This window comes from Belonocnema kinseyi, chromosome 4 (assembly GCF_010883055.1).
Source record: "Belonocnema kinseyi isolate 2016_QV_RU_SX_M_011 chromosome 4, B_treatae_v1, whole genome shotgun sequence".
Taxonomy (NCBI): domain Eukaryota; kingdom Metazoa; phylum Arthropoda; class Insecta; order Hymenoptera; family Cynipidae; genus Belonocnema; species Belonocnema kinseyi.
Genome location: NC_046660.1, coordinates 104,869,525 through 104,890,633, shown reverse-complemented (window position 1 = coordinate 104,890,633; position 21,109 = coordinate 104,869,525). Strand labels below are relative to the sequence as shown.

The following is a 21,109-nucleotide window of genomic DNA, read 5'->3' as shown; positions in this document are numbered from 1 at the left end:
TAGACAACCCAATAAGGGCTTATTAATAGGGCCTTTATAGAATCTAGATATTCCCTCACATACTATTATTCAAAAGCATATGGTATTGTTTCTTATTTTGTTGATTCAAATAAAAGATTATTAAATTATTAAAAAATTGACCATGCTTTAAATTCTGAAGTGTGATGCTATGGTTGCAGTAGTACTAAAGTTTAACCAGCACATTGCCACAATCTATTACCAGACATTTTTTATTCAAAGAAGCAAAATATTAATCCAATTGTGAAATACACTTTCTTTGCAAAAGTTTAATCTAAAGATTTTACACCTTTCTGCAGCCTCTGACAAAACACTCCTCCGTTTTCTCGTATTTTTATTGACATTCTATTATTAACTATACTCTGCACGTTATTCTAAAACTAAACTTGTTGTTAAAATTTGACTAGAGAAGACTTATTTTACTAATAACTAGAGACAAACGCAGTTTATTAAAATATCAGCAAGCGCGGAGAACCGAACGCACGCACCGCAGGCGTATAAGTTGAACGCCTAATCCCCATAGCTACGATGCCACGCTGAGTGCGGTATCATAAATGCTTAACTGCATCCATCCGATACTTTAGAAATTAGGAAAAAAGATTTTTGAAGCTCGATTTGTTATATATGATTTCTAAATGTACTTACGTGATTTTAAATTAAATCGATTTTTAAGAAAAATGGTTTTCGAATTATTAAGGCACCAAATGTTTATAACTTTTTCAGAAAAAAAATGAAATTTTTCAAAGTTTGTATCTCGCTAATTTTTTTAATTTGTTTTTTTTTTAAATTTAAGTATAATTAAGCATAAGAACAATGATGTACTTTTTTCCACTAACAGCTGTATTACCCGTTTTGCCTGTCGAGGGCTTTACAAGGTGCCCTCGAGAAAATAATTAATTGATAGAAATTATTTCTTAAATATATCTTTATGAATAAAGCTTTTCATCTAGTTTAATTAAAAAATATAGTACTAAAAAGTGAGTATATAAATAATGTAAGATAAGTAGCACACGACAATAACCTGTCGAGGGCCAGAAGAGGGAAAGCCTAGATTCTTCCAGCTAGGAAATCTGGCTGCGGCCTCGTGAGAGCCAATATTTAGTGTAGACATAAAGAGGAAATTTCTACCCGTTATATTGAGTACTGGGAAAATACCAGGAATTTTTGTGACAATCAGTAATTTTTAGGGCTAACAGTCTTGTTAAAATATGGAAGATCATTTTATATTAGGCGTTTTCAAATCAAGGTTTGGTTAACAAATGAATGTTCCTTTTATATTTTATATTCAAAAATTTAAATCTTTTTTAGTAGTGGTTCAAATACCAAACTACCTTTTATATTTAAGGCAGAATAATTACTTTTTATATATTTAACATAGGATTTAAAGTTGGAGAGTGTTATAAACTCACGTGTGATATATTGTGTATCTTTAAATATAAAATTTAACCGCTTCTGGTCATTTCCGAGACATAAAAGTATAATAAAATTATAAAATATAAAATCCTATCGAAAATCAGAAATCGATAACGTAGATCCTGGGTCACAGAAAACGCAAATATCTCCTGAACTATGATCGACAAAATAGACCCTTTTCTTGCAGAATGTCGCAATTCATATTCTGAAATCACATCAGTTTCTTCCTTGCACAGAATTAAAACTGCGGTTTATTAAATCACAGACTACACATTCTTTCGCTTATCCTCCCCTTCTACCTGATAAACAATAATAATTGAAGGGACACACTGCATAGGGCATAAGTGCAAAAACCCGAATTTTACAGGAGAACTAAAAAAATTGTCTAACTTTCACGCAAATAATTTAAAAAAAAATGCAAAAACGCTTCGGGGTCAAAGGAACAGCGTGTCACCATAAAATCTGACTTCCATAGATGAAAAGTTGCGCAGCTGTTTTATTTTGGAATTTAAAAAAAAAAACAAGAAAGTACTTTTGAGCTATTGATTGGCTCTATTGAATCGCAAACAGAGCGTTTTGAAAAAGATAATCATGTGGGAGAAAGCCCTGGTCAAATATCGGCGCGCACCGGAAAGCTTCAATTTTAGCACATAAAAAGTAACTTTTGCAGCCACTATTTCTTTTCAAGAATTCATATTTTTTTATGAACAAACTTTAAAAAACCAGAATCTACATGTACTCTGAAAATCAATGACGCTGCGGTGACATCATATTATGAAGCATCACACTTCGAGGGGCTTGTCACTGAGAAATCTCAGATTGCTGCGCTCGAAATCTTAAGAGAACTCTTTGAGGAACTCTTAGAAATCTTGGAAATCTTTCGCTAGGCGTGGAGCATTCACACCACGAAGCATTCACACATTCACACGTTCATGATGCACAAGCTGGCTCAGTGAAACGAACTAACGGCCGACTCCATACGAACGCTGCCGAGCTTAGCCGAGTATGATTTCTCCTCGAAAGTCCCGATCTCTAGAAGTTTTGGAAATCTGGCCAATCCCAGTAATCTCAAAGAAATATTAACACTCTATGTGCGAATTTGAACGAAACTGCCACATTCATAGTTTTAAGATTTCTCAGTGAGTAGTCCCTCGTGGCAGTTACGCCAGTAAGCATCGTGGAACTTACGCCCGTATGCACTGACTTTTTTTCCTAGACCTAATTTCGGATCGAACTAAACAAAAATCTTCAACAGGGACACGAGTTAGGGGGAAACAAGTAGTTTAAGCCAATGAATCGATGTTCGAAAATTTAGCACTTACGCCCGTATGCTGTGTGGCCCTTCAATACCTTATTTTCCCCTGTTTCCATGAAAATATTCCTTTTTCTATTTTTTTGTGCTTGAATGAGGTCTGAATTATTGGAATTCAATAAAAATTTAATTATTTTGAGTTAAAAGTAAATAATTTTTTAATTGAAATGGCTACTATTATGTTTTTGGTTTAAAATAACTTTATTTTGGTTGACAATTTAAACGTTTTGTTGAAAATTGGTCTTTTTTTTAAAGAAAGTTGGTGCTTTTGGATTGAAAATATATCTTTTGGTGGAATTGTCGCCTTCTTAGTTGAAGCGTCATTCTTTTTATTTGAACATACTAGTATATTTTTCGTTTAGAGTTGATCTTTAAAAATTATAATATTTGGTTAAAAATTGAACTATTTTGTGGAAAAGCTTTATTTTTCGTTCGAAAATTCAGCTGCTTTGTTAAATATTCGTGTTTCTGGATAGAAAATTCGTACTTTTGAATTGAAAATTATCTTTGGGTAGAAAAGATACCTTTCTTGGTTAAAAATTAATCTTGTGTGGTTGAACGTCATCTTCTTTTAGTTAACACTTCTACTCTTTTGTTGAAAAATTAATCAGCTTATTTAACATTCAATTAGTTGTTTAAAAAGTCATCTTTTTGGGTTAAAAATTGTATTATTTGATAAAAAATTTCATTATTTTGTTCAAAATCTAACTATTTTCTTGTAAAGACATTTTTTAAATTTAAAATGCAACTGTACTTCTTATTGAAAAATTCGTTTTTTTATAAAATAAATCTGTCCTTTCAGATTGGAAATTCATCGTTTGGTATAAAAGTAATTTTTGGTGGGTTGAAAGTTCATTATTTTTAAATGAAAAGTCTACTATTATATTTTCGACTCAGAGTTCATCTAGTTTGATTAAAAATTCTACTATTTGGCTAAACATCTAACTAGTCTGTTAAAAATTCGACTATAAATCACTTTTACAATCGTTTAAATTATGAATTTTACCTTAACATAATTAGCATTGAATATTAATGATTACAATCTCTTAAAGTCAAACTGGAAAAGTTCATTATAGACAGCGAAAACCGAGAAATACTCTGGAATTTTTGTTTAAGCGTAAATGCCACTCTGGAATAGTTTTCGTCATTCGGTACTTGCATTATACACAGGAAATGACCATAAACATGTTTCACCCTTTCATTAATGCAGGCATCTAGTTTTAAGTAGTAAAAGTCAGGGTACCTGGGCGGCAAGAACTGTGGCGCAGTGCCGCTTTCCTGACTCTTTAGGTGACGTTTGCCGATAAATTTCGAGACGTGAATGCTACCAGGGGTGTGGAACTGTGAGGGTGAGAGTAGTTTTTAATGGGGTGAGGGTCGTTGTCTGTACTGCATAGTTCTGGCAAAGCGAGCTAGCCAATTTTGTTGCTGGGTATAATTTACGACCTACTGTTCAACTTAACCGCATTCGTGAATTGGGCATTTTATTGCGTTGTTCGAATCGGCTCGAATGTTCGAATTATGCGATTTCTTCTTCCTCGATCATTGGTGAAAATTCAGAGTTTCCTATTCAAAATTTACCACAAAAGTGCAAGAAGGGAAGCAGATTTACGAAGAGTTACCAAGAAAATAAAATGTGATGAGGATCATAATGATTTATGCTTTTATTAGCAAAAAACAATCTATTACTTGGAGGATGATATTCATGTTCTTCAACTTAATTTTTTGGCAGAAAATAGTATCTAATCTGAAATTTACGTTACTTACAATATATACGCTTAAGAATCGAAAATTTAATATGAAATGCATGTTTTAAATGATTAATCCCCGATTTTTTTGCAAGTGAAATGATTGTAAGTATTAAAAATAGATTTATTTTAAATTGTGGTACAGAATTTAGGAATTCCACTGATATACCACTGTCTGGCAATCAGTGAAAAGGAAAAACATGTCAATTTTCTTCTTTTTCGTCCTTCTAATGGAGAATCAGTGAAAATTGACTGAAATTTCATTGAATTTTTACTGATTCAGTGAATTTACACTGTCTGAAATTGTGAAAAATAAGTGTGGTTTTCAGAGAAATTACACTGATTTCAAATTACAGATTATAGAAAATGCAATATATTTTAATAGGCCATTTAAAAACTACGTGACGCTATTTTAAAACAAGTTTTCATCCCTGTTCGATTTTAGTCAAATTTTCTTCTTCAATTTTATTTGTTAAGTGTCTAAATTGAAAAAAACACATGCAAACATAATATTTCAATATACTTCATAGATTAAACTGCTCTCAAAACAGTTCAAATAGGATGATTTTTCACGAAAAGAGGGGATTAATAGCTGAATAAATTCTCTTGAATAAAATGAAAGTACATCTAGTTACCGTATTGAATTAAATATGAAACGCTCAAGGTTTCAAGTAGAAACATATTGCATTTTCAACAAAATAGTCAAATTTTCAACCAAAATAGATGATTGCTTAACCAAATAGTTAGAATTTCGAAAAACAACTAAATTAATTTTTGCATTTACAATCGAACGCTACCGAAAAGAATCTTTGAGTATATACTAAAAATTCTTTAGGTCAAAGAATCTCAAAGAAATTCTCCGCAGGCACTCAGGTAGATATTTTTAAAGGTCCAGGAAGCTCGTTTAAATGGTCTGAAGGCTTTAAAATATCCTTTCCGAAATTGAAATAAGAATAAGATCATAAATAACAAGCAGAGAGGCTATCTCAATAGAGTAGTCGACACTCAAGGGTCCTTTGTTAAGCTTTCGGATTAAAATTTAGAAGTAGGTTTTTGTTAATTTCATAGTTAACAGCTTAAAACATAATAATTCGGAATCTATGGGTTTTGATGACTTCAGATATCTAACTTTTTTTTTTAATGCTTAAAATTGGAATTAATAGAACGTTTCTCGTACTTTTGAAGAGAAATTTAAACAGGGAGAGCGGATTAGCCACGACCAAATACTGTAAATAACTCTGCCCGCCCGGTACGTGACGAATACGAAAGGAACATTATATTACCGTCGCATCACTCTTAAAACGACCACTAAAAGGATCTTGAAAAGGACCCAAATCTCTCAAACTATCTCCGAGACTATTTTGTTTCAAATCGAATTTGTTTACAGACTCAAATGGGCCAAGCTATTTCGCTAAAGAAAACTCAGAGGTTTCTTTAGGTAGGGAATATTTCATCTTTAAAGCAAAAGAGATGAATTATCAAGAAAATAGTTCAATTTGCAACCTGCACAGTAGAAAAAGTGTTCAAAATGATACAGAAATCAAGATTGTTTTGATATGCAAAAAAATGATACCAAATTCAAGAGCATTTTGATGGGCCGGAGTGAATGATCGACTTTTGAGATCATAATGATCTGATTCGGGATCATGTATAAAGTCAAACCAAGATGGCTGACGTTCTTGGAGTACTTATCTCATGTGCAAGCTTTTTATAATTTCTGATCGTGCAGTGTACTTGAAAAGTTAAAAAAAAATCTTATATTAGATCATATCACCTGTTAAGTGTAGTTGTCACTTCTGTGCGGTTCGATAACATTTTTAGGTTATGTCGTTATGACAGATGTGCCAAGAATTTGCGGCTATTTTGTTTAGTCTGACCAGCCTCCTGTTATCGAGAGTCGAAAATGGTCCATGTGTTGAAAACGGCCATGCGGCGGCGCTAGTAGTAACTTTCTTCTAGTTGATTTGACTGTTATATGTCCTTTGTCATGTTGAGCCGTTACAAACTCTTTAAAAAATATGAAGAAAATGGTTTATTTATGTAATTAGTGTGTAAATGACACGGTGGATTTTTCTAATAGTATTTTTCTGTTTTTTTTTTAATCAAATCATTTCCATTAATTATCGCTCCGGTATGGAAATCAGGTTATAAAAGTGAACTCAGAGAACACCCGAAGACAAAGAATAAAAGAGCTAGAAGCTTTTTAATAATAATGAACGATCTGAGGAGAAATGATTTCTGTTTTTATTTTCAAAGAATAATTTTAAGTTTTAAAGATTTTAAAATGTGGGTTATAAGAATATGGAAGACTTTGATAACATTTTTTTTATTTTGCAAGATTTACAAATCTTTTAGGAAAACTGAATTTTGTCAGGGTGTGAAAAAAAGTTCTTAAAATTCATGGTAAATTTTTAAGTGATTGTTTTGTAAGGAATTCTAAGATAAAATCAAAAAAGATCACAAAACATTTTGAATTATTTCCTAAAATCTTTAAAAATTGTAAAAGATTTTAAAGCAAAAATTTTGCCATAATACATCGTTTTAGAAAAAATTTGAGTAAGTTTGAGAGATACTCAAAAGTTTTGAAACGATTCAAAAATAATTAAAACTTTTAAAGATTTTAAAAGAATTTTGTAAAGTTTGACGAAAATGAAAGACATTTTTTCAGGTTCATAAAAAAAACGACAAATCGGAAAGATTTTAGGGCAATTTATTTTAATTTTGCAGAATAAATAAAAAATTCAGGAAAAATTTTAATAATTTTGAGAAATTAGATCTAAACTTTAAGAGAAAATTGACAAAAGTTTTTAAACATAACAAACGACATTCTAAAATTTCTAAAAATATTTTACAAGATTTCAAAGCATAATGTTTCAATTTGGTAAGATCGCAAAATAAAAACGAACAAAAATTGGGAGAATTAAAAAAATATTTAGTAGAATTTAACAGAATTTCGAAAGTTTTCAAGAGAATAAACAAATTTTCTTAAAACTGCTGGGAAAATTGAGAAAATTGTTAGGTATTTTTTTTTAAAATTTGAAATTACATTTGAAAATGTTGAGAAAAATCCGTTTCAGTTAAAAATATTTTCAGGAATTTTAGACGTTTTAAATATATTACAAATATTCGAAAACTCGGAAACATTTTTGAAAATGTATCAAATATTTCTTGATTCCTTTTCAACTTCTAACAGTTCTAACCATCTTTTAAAAGGACTCGCATTTTTCATAATATTTCGTAAAATCCTATATTATGAAAAAATTCTACAAAGTTTTCTAGATTCTTTTTTGACAAGCCTGAAATATTAAAAAATCTTTTAAATTTTCCCAAGAATCGCATGAAAATTATATTTACATAAATAAAAAAATAAGATGATAATACTTATTTTCTTATTCTCAATTCTCAGAATTTAATTTCAGCATGGATTTATTATAGCACTTCGAAAAATAATTTTAGAATAATTTGAGTGTTGTCAAAGATAAAAAAAATATTCCTTAATTATCTTTCTTTAAAAGTGGCATACAAATTTTAAAATATTTTAGCTTCGTTACAAAGTCTAATTGATTAAAAAAATATCACATTTAAGAGTTCGTTATTTCATTGTAATAGAAAACGATATTTTAGAATTTATAATATTCCTTGTTTATCATCAATAGATATAATAATTATATTTATTATATAGTAGCATTATATTTTAAAACGGCAATATAAAAAAAAGTTAGTTCTTTATCACTAGATTTAAAAGCATGGTTTTGCAAAACAAAGTTACTATTAGCGACGCCGCACGGCCGTTTTCAACTCTCGTGACACATTTTTTTCATTGGGCAGTACAGTGGAAGCACCCCCCTGAGTCTGACAAATGAACCAAAAAATAAGATTAAATTGATCCAAATGGACAGATCATTACGATCCCGAGAGTCAAATGATCGTTCACGCAAAATGATCTGCAACAAAATTGATCCTTTTTCTTTAATGTTTGTACAGTTGAATTTTCCAACTAATTCTTTGTATTTCCAAAAAAAGATTACATCTTAAATATAAAAAGCTGAATTTTAAAACAAATATTTGAATGTTCAAGCTAAAATGATGGATTTTTCAGAAGAAAGTTTAACTTTCAATCAAGGAAGCTGAATTTTCAACCACATATCTCAATTTTAAAGCTAAGAAAAAGATTTTTGTATTTGTCAGTTGAAATTTCTATCCAAAAGAATCAGTCTTCTATCTAAGAAGACGAATGTTCCACAAGGCGGGGTCAATAGGGGTATGTGTGATACAAAATGATAAAGTTATACTTTGATTAATGATGTATAAAATATTTAGGAAGATTCTTGTTTAAAATGTTTAAAAAATTATTTTTGGCCTTTCTACTTTGAATCGTTCTCTTCTATAATAAACAAAACCTTGCCCCAATAACTATTTTTAATTAAAAAAAAATGGTTATACAGATTTATATTTTTTAATGTATAGTACAATGTCACCTTCTGCTTAAATCCCAGCGACTACGTCACAAATAGTCAGAAAAGTCTACACCCTTCCGGCAGCGTGACATAGTTTTTGAACGGTCTCTTAATTTTTTTAATTGTCTACGGTTTATTGAATTGGGATACATACATTTGTTTAATTTTGGTTAAGAAAGATAATTATAACCTAAATGGAACAAATTCAAATCATAGGTGTTTATCTATAACTGGAATTTTCAGCGACGACTCAATGCTCTACATTTTATTTGAAAGCATTGAATCTGAGACTTCTCACAAAGGCTTTAAATAAAAATGAAAATATAAATGATTTTGCTGGATCGAGTCTCATGTATCTTATTATATTTTTGATTGCGTCGAATTCATACCTTAACTATAAAAACAGAAAAATTGAAATGAAATAATTATGGGTATTTCCAGAAAAACATGTTGTAAAAAACGATCTGCTGCAAATTGCACGAATTATTCGTGATATAATTTTTGAAATTAATTAAAAATATTCCACAGTAAACCCCAAGAATAACTTTGATCTTTTAATAAGATAAAAACGTTGCAGCACTTTTATCTAACAAAAGATAAAATTTATCTGAAAAAAGATAAATTTTATCTCACGAAAAATAAATTTTATCTGACGTAAATATTTTACATATGTTATATGTCAGACGGCTGTGTCAATGCTCACAGAAAAAATGTCCGTCATAAATGAAAAAATCCTCGCGGCATTCAATTTTAAATATTCTCCCTTTATTTCACTAATTTTAACAAAAAAATTACTCACATACACTTACGCAGTCTTTCTATCGACCCTGATGCAGACTTCAAAAATTGTAAACAAACACTATTTGGTATAAACTAACCAAAGTGCAGACTGTGTATTCAGTAAGTGTAGGTGAGTAATTGTTTTGCTTAAAATTATTGAAATAAAGGGAGAATATTTAAAATTGAATGTCACGAGGATTTTTAAATTGATGGACATTTTTTCTGTGAGCATAGACGCAGCCGTCTGGCATTTAACATCAGGGGTGGTCAACACAATGGAAATATGTTGGCCATACATGTGCAACACTAGCGCCGCGTACATTTGGTCTGTGAACTATTGAGCGTGTTTATTGCACATGTATGTATATGCTACTTCTCTAAATGTATTGTGTAAATTTGTATTTGCAGGAAAATAAAGGATTTATTGATTTTTTTTTAGTACAAAACTTGAAGAAAGTGTTAAAAATGAAAAAGTAAATTTTTAAAATAAATTTCGCATCACATTTTCATAACTTTGCAGTAAATATTGCGTGTAGCAATAAATGAAAATCTGAGATATATGTATAATTTGTATTTTATTAATTCAAATTAAAATATAAGTATCGAAATACATGAATAAACTATACACGCATTCTTCAATTAAAGATTTATTCGACATAGTTTAATTCGAAGGTTGAAGTTAGTTTAAATGTCTTTTTCAGGTTATATTTCTGGCGCACTTCAAAATTTCCAAGTCGTCAGAAAAAGTTCACTTAGTACAGTTTCACTTTAAAGCCACGCACCGTAAACTATCACATCCTTGATATTATATTTAACAAACTTGTACAAATTCACAACATTTACATCAGTATAAATAAACTTTTGTCGGGCATTACAAGTTGACGCAGCAATTCGACACTAAGTTTTCAAATGTTTTCAAATATAAACTCCCTTTTCCCCGTTTGACCCCTGACTAGAGCAGCGCGCGTACAATTGGTCTGCGAACTAAATATAATCATAAAAATACGTGGCCGCTTCGATCCACGGCGGCAGTTGATCGAGCCTGTATAACATATATCAAACAAATATTTACGTCAGATAAATTTTATCTGTTGTAAGATAAATTCTATTTTTCGTCAGATGAATTTTATCTTTCGTTAGATAAACGTGCTGCAACGCTTTTATCTTTTCAAAAGATAAAATTTATTCTTGGGGTTTACTGTGCCGCAGATATGAAATTGGGCGATACAAATTTGTATTTTCATTTGACTTCATAAGAGGCTTACGTTAAGCAAATGAGTGACTGCATTTTTTCGCTGGCCTTTGGAAAATTTTTCTTCAAGCTTGTTTCTTTTATGTACCAATTATACGTTTGTTTTTTAAAAAACTAAAAAAATCTGTTTTTGAACTAAATTTTTGTATCATACTTTTAGCCCGATTTCGACTTTCCATTTGCACATCTAAAGACTCATCTTGAAGATATCAATAAGTTCTGTAAAGACTTTTTTCAATTTGTATATATCTAAAATTTACAAATAAATTTTTTTATCAGGGTCCTTTTGCTGATAAAAAATATTGCCTTCGGTTGAACAGCCATTTATTCTGTGAGTGCTATCTGGGCCTGTCGAGATAGCTCTATTGGCGAAGCAACGTCGAATTAAACGAATCACTGGGCACATGTGAACCATATTTAAATCTCTCTGCCGGAGGAATGTATTGATTTTATACGAAGTTATTATTATTGAAAAATTTTTTCTAAGTTTTCTCTAGCTTAGTCGCCCAGATTAGACTCTTTGGTTCTACTAGAGGTTCTATTCACTATGGTAATTACAGATTTATTTTCGACCCCACAAGGAACTGTCCTATTTGCAACATCCGAGTGAGGGAGGATCTCTATCATCTACTTATACACTGAGAAAAATATCGTGTTTATACAACACGGGCCGTGTTTCTCCAACACGGGATGTATTTATGACTTGCGGGAAATGACCGCCGTTTTGCACCAACACGGCGCTTCGTGTTGTGCGGCAACCGCTTTGAGACAACACGGAACCGTTTTGTTTCTGCCGGGAGTTCCAAGTTTTTCATATACTTTCCCTGAAACGCTTCAAGCGACTAGGAGCACAGTGACAACCATTGTGCTCATCTTTCAGCTCACGCACTGGTTAATTCCACATATTTTGCTATTAGTGTATTTTGTTGGTATCACGTTAACTTATATATTGCCAATAAACTTATTTCACATAATTTTTTTTCAATTTATGAAAATTCTATTATTATCAATATATTCATGGAAACTTTCGAAAGTAGTCCCGACTTTTTAGAAATTAAACTTTAAATAAATTTTTTTACAAAAATGAAATTCGGACAAAATTGAATGGGAAAACATTTTTCTACATCTAATTTCACGAAAAGCCGAAAGTAGCACGAACGAAACAATACTAATCGAGAGAGAAAAGTTTTGGCAAACTCGTGCACGTGTCGATTTCGGGCTTCGTGCACGTATCGACAAGTTAGTTCTACGTCACGGCAGTGCTTCTCAACTCAACATTTGTCGTTTCCGGAGACCCTGCATTTCCTTTCACCTCTGCTTTGCAACGACACGGAGCCGTGTAGAATCAAAGAGCAACCGTGTTGAGGCAACACGGTGCAACGTATAGAATCAAAAATCCCTGCCGCATTGATTCAAAATACTGTTTTGTTGAATTGACGCGGGTACCGTTCAATTCAATGCGGTTTCTATGCAAAGAAAGCGTCGTGTTGTAGATACATGATATGTTTCTCAGTGTAATTTGCCCAGCCTATTCAGATTTTAGGGGTCCCATCTTTCAGCATCCTGTGGACATTTTATGCCTTCTTAATTCAAGCTCTGTGTGCGAACTTCGTAAACTTGCGATATTTGTTATAAGAATTTTTCAAATTAGATAGTTTATTTCAGAATTCTAATGCACAATCTATATCAGCTTAGGGGCTGCGCCTAGACTCTATGAATACGATAAGCAAGGGATATATTTAAAGTTATATACATATATGTGTTCTTTTGGCGCCTATATTCTTTTATATGAAATTCTCATGTGTTTTCTACTCATTTTTAATGGCTTCTTGGCCATAAAATAAATTATTTCTAATAATAATAAAAAAATAAAATAAAGGAAATGATCTCCTGATTGATTCAAGAATATTATTATTTGTAACATTAAGTTTTGTTACATTTGTCCTTCGGTAAACTCCCTATATGATAATGTACGACCTTTGTCATTGATCAGAAGAGGGAGCCATTAGTTCAAGCAGATATTAACTGTATTATATGGTGTACTGTCCTCGACTTGTTTTCAATCTTTTAGCTACTTTAAAGGCTACTCGTCCCAAAAATTCGGGACGACTAGTCAAGTTTATGAAAAAATACTGAACTAGTCTTTCCGAATTTCGGAACGAGTCGCTTCGTACTTCTTTCAAATATCAAATTTCTTAGCAGAGAGAAGGATTGCTCTTATTTATAAACGTAGTTCAAATCATTGTCGTTGGCAACCTTAAAAAATAATTATAAACATTAATAAACATTTTAAATTATAATTTTGCTATGATAAATGCAAATAAAAATGTATTTGCGGAATTCGAAATGAAAAAAAAGTAGCGCGCTTGGCTCATATTGCCCCATGCATGGGAAGAGATTGGTGACTTAATTAAATGACTCCTTATATATTATTTATAAGTAAAAGCATTGTTAAATTATAGTATTATGAAAGAAAAACATATCTCACAAACTTTTTCCAAAAAATTTACGGAACATTTAAAGTATTTAACGTTAAAATTATGCAATCCTTAATTAGAACATCTACCGTAACTAACTTTACAAGTAGTGAATAGGAAAACGAATTATATCGACGTATCTTTGAATAATTATTTTACAGAAATAAATATAATAATTTTTCGACTAACCCGTCTACATCGTCTCGGTTAAAGATAAATTCTACAGTAAGAAAATTTCCAAATACTATTGACATTTATTTTTATGTCTAGAAATAAGTCTTTCAGACACTATACAACTGTAGAAATATTAAACTAAAGGAAAAAATATAAAAAGTATTTAAGAAAAACTTTCAAAAAATTCCCCTTCCCATGAACTGTAAAAATCTATTTTTCAAAAATATACATACACAAATAATTGACCAGAAATCTTAAAATAAAGTTAAATAAAGCCTTGAAATACTTATAGGTACATACAAGGGCAGATAGAAAATTCAAAAATGAATCAAATAGTTCGTGCCAAGGGACAAAAAATGGATAAAGTTAATTTCGGAAAAACAAAAAAAAAATCCAATTCATTTAGGAAGCGTCCATATACCTCATATAAAGTTTTTCTTTTTTTATATCGTTATGTCCTTTTTAGTTTCACGTCAATTATATTTTCGTCTTTATTTAAACAAAAGAAAAAATATCCACATGGTTGATCTTCGGGAATCAAAAATTGTGACAATTCAAAACACAATTGTTTGCCTTATTCAGAATTTTTTAAAAATGTACGTACAAAAAACATGTTTTATAGATTGAATTAAATGAACGAAAGACAACTAATATTTAAATTTGACCAAAATGTGTACGTTGACTCAAAAAATAACACATTCTTTTGGCTAATTTTCAATAAGCTTTAAATTGGGCCATAATTTTTATAAAGAATTTTTCAATTAAATTTCTTTATTATCTTTTACTAGCAAAACTGTCCATCTGAAAAATTCCGTATAATTTTTAATCCAATAAGATTTTTCGACATTTTTAAATAACAAAAGGCAACAGAGGATTAAATCGATTTCAAAAAATTTGTTTTTGGATGCATAACCACAAATTTTTTTTTCAGCTCAAACAATTAGCTTGATTGTAGCATTTTTACCCAGCCCTAATAGGTATCTATAACAAATAGGAAATGATTAAATCAAAATGAGTAATTCTTGAAAAGAGAAGTTTCGATAAATCCCAAATTTATATTATTTTTATTGATGCGCTTTACCCCAATACAAATAATAAAAGTCAAATTATTTGTATTAGTTCTCTGTCATTTTTGGATTAAATTTGGCAGAAGTTTTCAGAAGACTCTTAAAAACATTTACATGTGATACACACAAAAGGAGTGCATTTTCTGATTTTTGAGGAAGCACAGTCTAAAAAAGTCACGAATTTCCATCAATAGTTGCCTCAGTTAAAGCTAACTATTTGGTGGAAACAATGCAGGTGACGTTGTGTAACTTCTTAGTTCGTATTTGCGATAAGGAAAAAACGCAAGCCCGTTTCTTAATACAGATTATTTAAATACATTATTTATTGAAAAATTATAAGAAGCACATTCACTTTATCTAAGCAGTGCATTTTAATTTTGGAAAATTTTATTCTGCATTCAACTTCTTTGTGCAGAGATTTTTTTGTTTATCTTAGTTTGACAGAATTTGCACTTACGTAAGTATTTCCTTAGCATGGCAGCGTTGCGATTGCAATATTCGCAATTTTATCAAATATTATCACATTTTACAAATTTTCCAAAAAACCTTTTACAAATGAGAATTGAAATTGCATTTCTATTTATTTACATTACTATTTTCATGCTGACATGTTTCGCTATTGACCATGCCTAAACTTTTAGTGCTACCCAACCTTTAGTCATTTCGATATTGACTTAGCAACCTAACCTGTATTATTACTGCCTACACCCAGGGGGTTACTAATGGACTCACTTGTCGAGTTCCAGGTATCGGAAGAATTGCTATACTTATTAGCAGCAATCCCCAAGAAAAGAATAAATTTTATCCACACCCAGCTATTAACATACTGCATATAATAGCTTCCAGAAATGTCAATCAGATGCAAATGCTATCCTATCTTACATCAGTCAACGAAGTTTTCTACCTTGTCTTTCAAACTTATAATAATAATATTTGTTGTACTTTTAAAATTAACAAATGTCTCATTTTTGGACAGCAGAAATAGAGAAGGAGAGAAGAGGAAGAAGTGGCTAGTATTTGGAGTAGGAAAAAGAAATAACACGTGTACTTATGACGCTCGCAATCACATCGATTTCCCCCTCCTTTTTAAAAATTTATATACAGTTCCTTTTTCAGTTACTCTCAATCAAAAAGTGTCGATATTCCTTTCAATTCTAAATTTAAATCTCTGAACGACAGTAGAAATTATATTATGAAAAATATCATGCGGAATGTAAAATCCTTCGAAAGTCAGATGACTCAGCACTGAGTATGGATTGATATTACTAGTATTAATCTTTTTTAACAATTAGCATTTTCTTACCTTATCAATTGGCATTGAAGGGCACGCACGGCACAAATTCCAGAACGAGCCAATCATGAGGCCGCGTTCTCTGGGGCAGTGGAACAATGAGTTGCACACAGTCGCGTAAGGACCGTCGGATGCTGACGATGACTGGCCGTCAGACTTGGCCTTCACCTCCCAGAAGAAGACCTTTTCCTCTTCGGGAGTTCCGGCTCTTCGAACACCACCCTATTCTCTCCTTACGATGCGCCTCTCTTACGTACTTCTGCGTGTCATACTAGAGGCACCATGGAAATTAGCTTTATTAAAATTCATCCTTAATATTCCCGAACCCATTTCACTCCTACAAGCACTATCAGAAAATCTCGATCAGGAAAATTAGGATATAACAAGAGAGTTTCAAGATTCGGGGTGAAGGAAGATGGATGACGAAATGCCACGACTCTAGCGAAGTAAGAGTGAAATAGAATGAAGGGGCGGGGGAAGCGATGCAAGAGATAAAAACGATAGAAAGATAGTGATAGAGAGAGATAGAGACATACAGAGAAATAGAGAGAGAGAAAGAGAGAGAAAAGGCGGTGTCTAAGGGCCTTTTTGAGGCCTACCACTCCATTTCCTGGTGCATCCGGCCAAGGCGCGGCTAGCTTCCTTTGAAATCTTCGCTTGAAATTTGGACTTTGGCTGCTTTTTTCACTTCACCGATCACCTGGTCGCGTGTACGAGTACGGCTCACTCTCGTCGCCTTTTTTCACTGACGGTTTACTAGCGAGAGGGGGAAGCCGGGCCAGTTTGGATCGGGGGCAAGCCCGAAACCCTGTAATTCGCAGAGGTAGAAAAATGGAATTGGTGGATTAGGCAACAAAGGGAAAACGATACTGTGACAACGTGGGAGGCACTGTCCCGTGGTTGATAGTCGACGTCGTCGCGTCGCCGGTAAGACAGTTTAAAGGGTGGTTAGAGAGATTTTCAGGAGCGCAAGCGCTACAACCCCGGTCGATAGTCCGCAACGTACTCAGTGATGCTCGCAGCTCGCCTTTACGTCTACCCCAATCGCTCCTTCTCGACCCCACACTAGAATTCCCTAAGTTTCTATCCTGCTCTGTCATGCCCTGTTCAAACCCTCGAATACTCTATATTTTTCCTCCTATCTATCTTTTTCCTTGTCTTTCTGCCTTTCTTGTTTCCATTTCTTACTTATTCCGGGGTTTACCATTTTTTTGCTTACAATTAGTTTAATAGTTTTTGGAGTAGTCAATAATATTTTTCCAGACATTTTTTTGTGTGATGCTTTTTTCATTTATTACGTTTTTCTTTTAACATTCTTATTCATTTCTTGTTTTTTTCCTTTTTTCTAATTAGTTTCGCAACAACAAATAAATACTTGAAACAGATAAAACATTCTTAAATTCTCATAAAATTTCAGAAACATTAGAAAAAAAATCTCTACTTTTTGGTACCGAAAAATGTAACAACATCGATAAAAAATGTGTCTAATTATTACTTCGTAAAATGAACCTAAAAACTGTTAAAAATAAGGATTTCAGGAGCTATTTGTATTTGAAAAAATAGTTCGAATCAGAAGCGGGTGGCAAGGTCAATGGTTAGAGGTCATATATCGACGTTTCCAAGTTACAAGATTCTATATCGGACATGCATATTTAAAGGTTTTATTTCGGAAATGCACATGACTGCGTTCTATCTAAGTATGAAATTGTAAAATCTTACAACTTGCACTCGCTTCGAGCTAGAACCTTTCACTTTGTACGCTCCCAAATAGTATCTCGTCATTTGGATACGTGGGCATCAGAAGTCAAGGTTAAAGGCAGAGGTTAACGATGAAAGGTCATCAGTCAGTATCATATATGATCAAGGTCAGGGGTCAAGGGTCAAAGATTATAGGTCAAGTTTCGAACTTCATGGGTCAGAGATATGTCAAATGTTATGGGTAGTAGTTCAAAGGTAGAGTTCAAAGATGAAAGCTGTATATCTATATCTTTCTCTTTTCTCTACTGATTTCCCCCTTACCCACTCCAATATCATCAATAATTGACAGAATTTGCATCTTTTTGTAGCAGAATTTTTCTAGAATTTTGAGAGGTGCTGTATTTTGATCCATGGAGATACAGGAAGCTGACAAAGAAACCTTTTAAGGTGCTTCGCCTGGATGTTCTTCATATTTATATATGTTGTAGGGCATAACAAATTAGTGACACGTGCTTTTTACGTGCGGAAAAACACTTCTAAGGGGTGGAAACAACCGTTGAAATTCACCCCAAAAATTATTTTTTTTTCAATTTAAAAGTTAACCCATCAATTATTTTCTTTCAAATCAATTGCTTTTTTTCCCTTTGAAAATCGAATATGGACAGGCTATTGTGACAATTGGGAGATGTCGCCCATATGCTTCAAGGAGCAAAAAATAATATTTATTTCAAATTTTTCGTTAGAAAAATTGACAGTTTTATTAAATTTGCGAAAAACTGATACTGTTATGAAGATAAGAGGAAATTGATGTTGAAATATTTCGACATTGCAGTAAAAAAAATCTTTAGTGGGTTAACTACCCCTATATTCTGTTCATTATATTATTCACAAAAATACCACTTTTGCCTTTTTTGGAATCCGATGGTTAGATACTTTACGTACGCACTTCAATATTCTGACCAAAGTGCGAAAAAGTGGAATTCGCCTTCTAAGAGGGTAAAATACCCCTACAAATCATCTACAAAAATAATTTTTCAATTGTCAGCTATAAAAGGACACATAATTGAAACCAAATAACTGTCCATTAATTATGCGTCATTCGGCAATCATGTATAATAATATATTTTTTTCTATTTGCTTATAAAAATTTATTTTATTATAATACAAACGATGTTTGCAATTAAATATGCTAACAATCACTTTAAAGAATGTGCTAATAAAACATTTGATGTTATTATTTTTAAATGATATACATTGATTATGGATTATATGCAGTACAAAAATGATAATTTAAAAAAATGTTTCAATTATAAGGTTTTCTTGCACCATGAACATTTTATAATACCTACATTTATACATCCTGATATTCGAAATTCGTTCGAGATTCCCCAAAATCAAATGTAACTCGATTATCAAACTAGTCGGGTTTTAATCTATGTAAACACTTTTACACCACTCATATTTAAAAAGGTTTACTTACCGAGGCCAAAATAACTGGTTATGGGTTAAAGATTGTAATTTAATTACATTGTTTCTTAAATGCAAGTTGAAAGTACTGTTTAGTAATATTACGCTATCTGAAAAATGTGTAACGAAATTTTGGCAGATGCGAAATCCAAATACGTTCAGCGGCTGTATTTTTCCAGTTTTTCCTACTGGAATTCTAAAGACTATTATATTTTTATTCACAGGTGTTGCTTAATCCACGGCTTGTGAACAATGTTCACTCCAAGAATCCAGCAATAATATACAATTTTATCCAACATTAGGGAAAAATACTTCTTTCAAACATGTCTTGAAATTATCTACATACAAGTAATAAAATAACTGTTAATGCGAGATAGATGTGGAATAATTATAAGTATAATTGTATTATACAGGCCCGCTCTCTGAATAATGCCGGGCATGGGCTAATCGGGGAGTATTTTTCGTGGTACTTAGCTTCCCCTACTCTTGGCACGTGCAAGCGCCATCGAATTCGCGTACGCTCTTTCTGAATTGGGTTGTTCGACAGTTTTCTCCCCCCTTCCCCGCAAGTACAAAGTTCTTATTTTTGAATGTTTTTTTCGCGATTTTGATTCCACACAAACGAGTCGTTTTTGTATAAGCATTGATTCGGTAAGTATATGATTAATTATTATCAACAATTAAAAATTAAAAAGAGTTAACTTTGAAAATTTAAGCTAAAAAGTTTTTTTAGTTGATCAATTTTTATTATAATTAAATTTGAGATTAAAAATTTTCCAAGACGACTCTGAAACCGTTAAAAAAATTTAGGCTTCTAAATTAGTAGCAATGTTTGACTGTGCATATAAAAGGAGGCGTAAAAGTTTAGAAGGGTTTAGTGTGCTCGGCGATTTTCTTCCTTCGAAAAAAATGGAACAAAGAGTTTGCATTAAATTTTGTGTGAAAAATGGAATCCAGTGCTCTAAAACTCTTGAAATGTTGACAGTTGCATACGGTGAGTCTACTCTGAGTAAGAAAAATGTGTATAAGTGGTACAAGCTGTTCCAAGAAGGCCGAGAGGATGTCGAAGACGAACCTTGCCCTGGACGTCCCAGCACGTCAACAACAGATGAAAACGTTCAAGCAGTGGAAGAAATGGTGTTGAAAAATCGCCGAATTACCATCAGAGAAGTTGCTGACGATGTTGGAATATCGGTTGGCTCATACCATGCTATCTTTTCGGACGTTTTGGGTATAAGACGTGTGTCAGCGAAATTTGTTCCAAAACTGCTTAATTTTGATCAAAAGATCCATCGCATGACCATCGCTCAGGAGATGTTGAATGAAATGAATAATGATCTTGATTTTCTCAAAAGGGTTATAACTGGGAATGAATCGTGGATATCTGGTTATGACGTTGAAACTAAAGCTCAATCGTCCCAGTGGAAGCATCCTAAGTCTCCAAGACCGAAAAAAGCAAGCATCAGGAGTGCATCAGGAATTCTTACCACAAGGTCGTACGGTCAATAAGGAGTATTACCTTCAAGTTATGCGCCGTTTGCGAGAGGCGATACGTAAAAAACGTCCGGAACTTTGGAAAAACAATTCGTGGCTTTGGCATCACGATAATGCACCTGCTCATTCATCGTTGCTTGTGAAAGATTTTCTGACCAAAAACAGCACCACAGTCATGCCTCAGCCTCCATATTCACCGGATTTGGCCCCCAGTGACTTTTTTTCTTTACCCAAAACTGAAGAGACCCATGAAAGTACATCGATTTTCAACGATTGAGGAGATAAAAGCTGCATCGCTGAAAGAACTCAAGGCTATACCACAAAATGATTATCAGAAGTGCTTCGATGATTGGAAAAAGCATTGGCGCAAGTGTATTATATCTGAGGGGGATTACTTTGAAGGGCACAACATAAATATTGAGGAATAAGTGAGTATTTTTTAAGAAACCCATAAAGTCACC

At 32.4% G+C, this 21,109-nt stretch overlaps 1 protein-coding gene across 4 annotated transcripts in view; it reads right to left on the bottom strand.

The window, feature by feature from the left end:
• LOC117171297 overlaps positions 1–16,886 on the bottom strand; it is a 68,113-nt gene extending 51,227 nt beyond the window's left edge. For all 4 annotated transcript variants that reach the window (XM_033358456.1, XM_033358457.1, XM_033358459.1 and 1 more), the window contains exons 1-2: positions 16,589–16,886; positions 16,002–16,260 (exon numbers count right to left, since the gene is read on the bottom strand). In XM_033358456.1, coding sequence (XP_033214347.1) covers positions 16,002–16,058 — 57 coding nt within the window. In that variant the 5' untranslated portion in view covers positions 16,059–16,260; positions 16,589–16,886. The remainder of the gene's footprint in view (positions 1–16,001; positions 16,261–16,588) is intronic.
• Positions 16,887–21,109: the final 4,223 nt, after the last annotated feature.